The sequence below is a fragment of the Penaeus japonicus genome, unplaced genomic scaffold, assembly GCF_977035675.1.
Source record: "Penaeus japonicus unplaced genomic scaffold, GWHDUDI00000001_assembly GWHDUDI00000038, whole genome shotgun sequence".
NCBI lineage: Eukaryota > Metazoa > Arthropoda > Malacostraca > Decapoda > Penaeidae > Penaeus > Penaeus japonicus.
The window spans coordinates 15,584,805-15,587,304 of record NW_028234440.1 but is presented as its reverse complement, the minus strand read 5'-3'; the positions used below and the strand labels follow the sequence as shown (position 1 = coordinate 15,587,304).

The 2,500-nt window shown below is 38.6% G+C and overlaps 1 protein-coding gene across 1 annotated transcript in view; it reads right to left on the bottom strand.

The window, feature by feature from the left end:
- Nucleotides 1-2,311: 2,311 nt before the first annotated feature.
- The window catches only part of LOC122260507 (pancreatic triacylglycerol lipase), a gene marked incomplete at its 5' end in the record, with an annotated part of 12,625 nt that continues 12,436 nt past the window's right edge, over nucleotides 2,312-2,500 (bottom strand). The window contains 1 exon segment of the mRNA XM_086532901.1: nucleotides 2,312-2,500. This exon segment is cut by the window's right edge and continues 104 nt beyond it. Within this exon segment, the coding sequence (XP_086389027.1) occupies nucleotides 2,385-2,500 (116 nt within the window).

Below are 2,500 nucleotides of genomic sequence, written 5' to 3'. Positions count from 1 at the left end.
TTAAAAAAAAGGTAAAGAAAATACGTTTCAATACGTAGGGCAGGTAACAAAAAATGCCATGCAAAGCATCTCTTACAAACCTTACCATTGCCACGTGCTTTTGTTTACAATGGCTATGCATGACCTTGTGACATCAGCTGATTTGAGTATTTCCTTCTGTAAATATACTTCATTTGTATAATCAATCAGTTTGTATGGATAAAAAATGTCTACAAACTACATGGTAATAATAAATACTATTACGTTTAACCCAGTTTCCTTCTATACATCATAATGGGACAGGTATATAAGAAATGTATTGGATAATTCATAATTCTGTAATAAAGTGAAAAACATCAACCCAAAAATAGTAAGTACAGCAACTTCTGGTTTTCTTTGCGTATAAACTAGAAACTATATAAACTTATAAACATAAACTAAAAACAGTTTAATTTGGTCTTTGCTTGAGTCCACCATTATTGCAAAATGATATTATTGCGAAGATAGTCTGCCATCACTGACTATCTTACTGTAAATATATGAAGTAGATTAAAGAAAACTTACCTATCAGAAACATCTTATATTCTGCATATCGTATTTCTCACAAACTCATTTTAGTCCATTAAGAATACATTCACATTTATATCATATCGTCAAATAAGGATATATCAAACACAATTAATATTCCTGGATTCGTTGACTTTATACAAAATATTTCGAAAATACATATATAATGTTACAGTAATTGGTGATATCTCATATGAAGGTGAAAAAGGGACAATGTAAAGACAAAATAAATGCCACGTAGATATGATGATAAGTGGATTTTGAATATTCACAATGGCGATGCATAAAAAACATTACATTACTAATGCCATTATTTCCAGCATGCACAAGTATAATACTGAAAAATATATCACATATCACAAAGAACATAGGCCTACAATACTCATATGTTGGTAATTTACATCTACTGCATTTGTATGTCTCATCTAATCAAATCTTGACTTATCCTACTCTAACCTATCTTACCTTATTTTGATTTATCTTAACTATCATTCCCTATATTATACTATGTTAACCTACCCTGTACTATCCTAGCCTACCTAACCTATCCAAACTTATTCTAGTCTACCCTAACTTCTAGCAACTTATATTACTCTGTCCTAAACCCCTAATCTATCCCAACCTATTCTAGCTCATTCTAACCTACTGAAACTTAATCTAACCTACCCTGGCCTACCCAAACCTATTGTAAACTCCTCTTGACTCATACTAACCTACCCAGAATTCTCCTAACTCATCCTCACTCATATTATCTTACTCAAATCTATGATAACCAGCCTAAACCTATCCTGACTTAACCAAATCTATCCTAACTCGCCCTGACTTACGTCATCCTACTTAATCCTATTCAAACTCATCCTGACTTTTGTTAGCATACTCAGACCTATCCTAACCTTAACCTATCATAAATAATCCTAACCTACCCAGACCTATCCCAACCCTAACCTACCCAAACCTATCCTAACCTACCCTTACTTATCCTAACCCTAACATACCCTAAATAATTCTAACCTACCCAAACCTGTTCAAACCTACCCTAACCAACCCAGATCTATCCTAACCTACCCAGACCTATCCAACCCCTAACCTACTCAGACCTAGCCAGACTAACCGTAACCTATCCTAACCTCCCCAGACCTATCCAAATCTATCCTAACCTACCCAGACCTATCCAAACCCTAACCTACCCAGACCTACCCACACCTATCCTAACCTACCCAGACCTATCCCAACCCTAGCCTACTCAAACCTATCCTAACCTACCCAGACCTATCCCAACCCTAACCTACTCAAACCTATCCTAACCTACCCAGACCTATCCCAACCCTAACCTACTCAAACCTATCCTAACCTACCCAGACCTATCCCAACCCTAACCTACTCAAACCTATCCTAACCTACCCAGACCTATCCCAACCCTAACCTACCCAGACCTATCCCAACCCTAACCTACTCAAACCTATCCTAACCTACCCAGACCTATCCAGACTAACCGTAACCTCCCAAACCTATCCTAACCTACCCAAACCTATCCAGACTAACCGTAACCTACCCAGACTTATTCAAACCTATCCAAACACTAACCTACCCAAACCTATCCTAACCTACCCAGACCTATTCTAACCTACCCAGACCTATCCTAACCTATCCAAACCTACCCTAACCTGCCCAAACCTATCCAGACTAACCTAAACCTGCCCAGACTAACCGTAACCTACCCAGACCTATCCTAACATATCCTAACTAACCGTAACCTCCCAAACCTATCCTAACCCTAACCTACCCAGACCTATCCAGACCTACCCAGACTAACCGTAACCTCCAGACCCTCGACCAATTTACAGATTCAGGCGGACGAGAGCCTCCAAGATGGTCTTCATGGAGCGAACCGGTTCTGTGTTCAGGAGCAGCGACAAGGCTCTGCTCTTTTCCAGATAGCATTTAGGTGAGGACA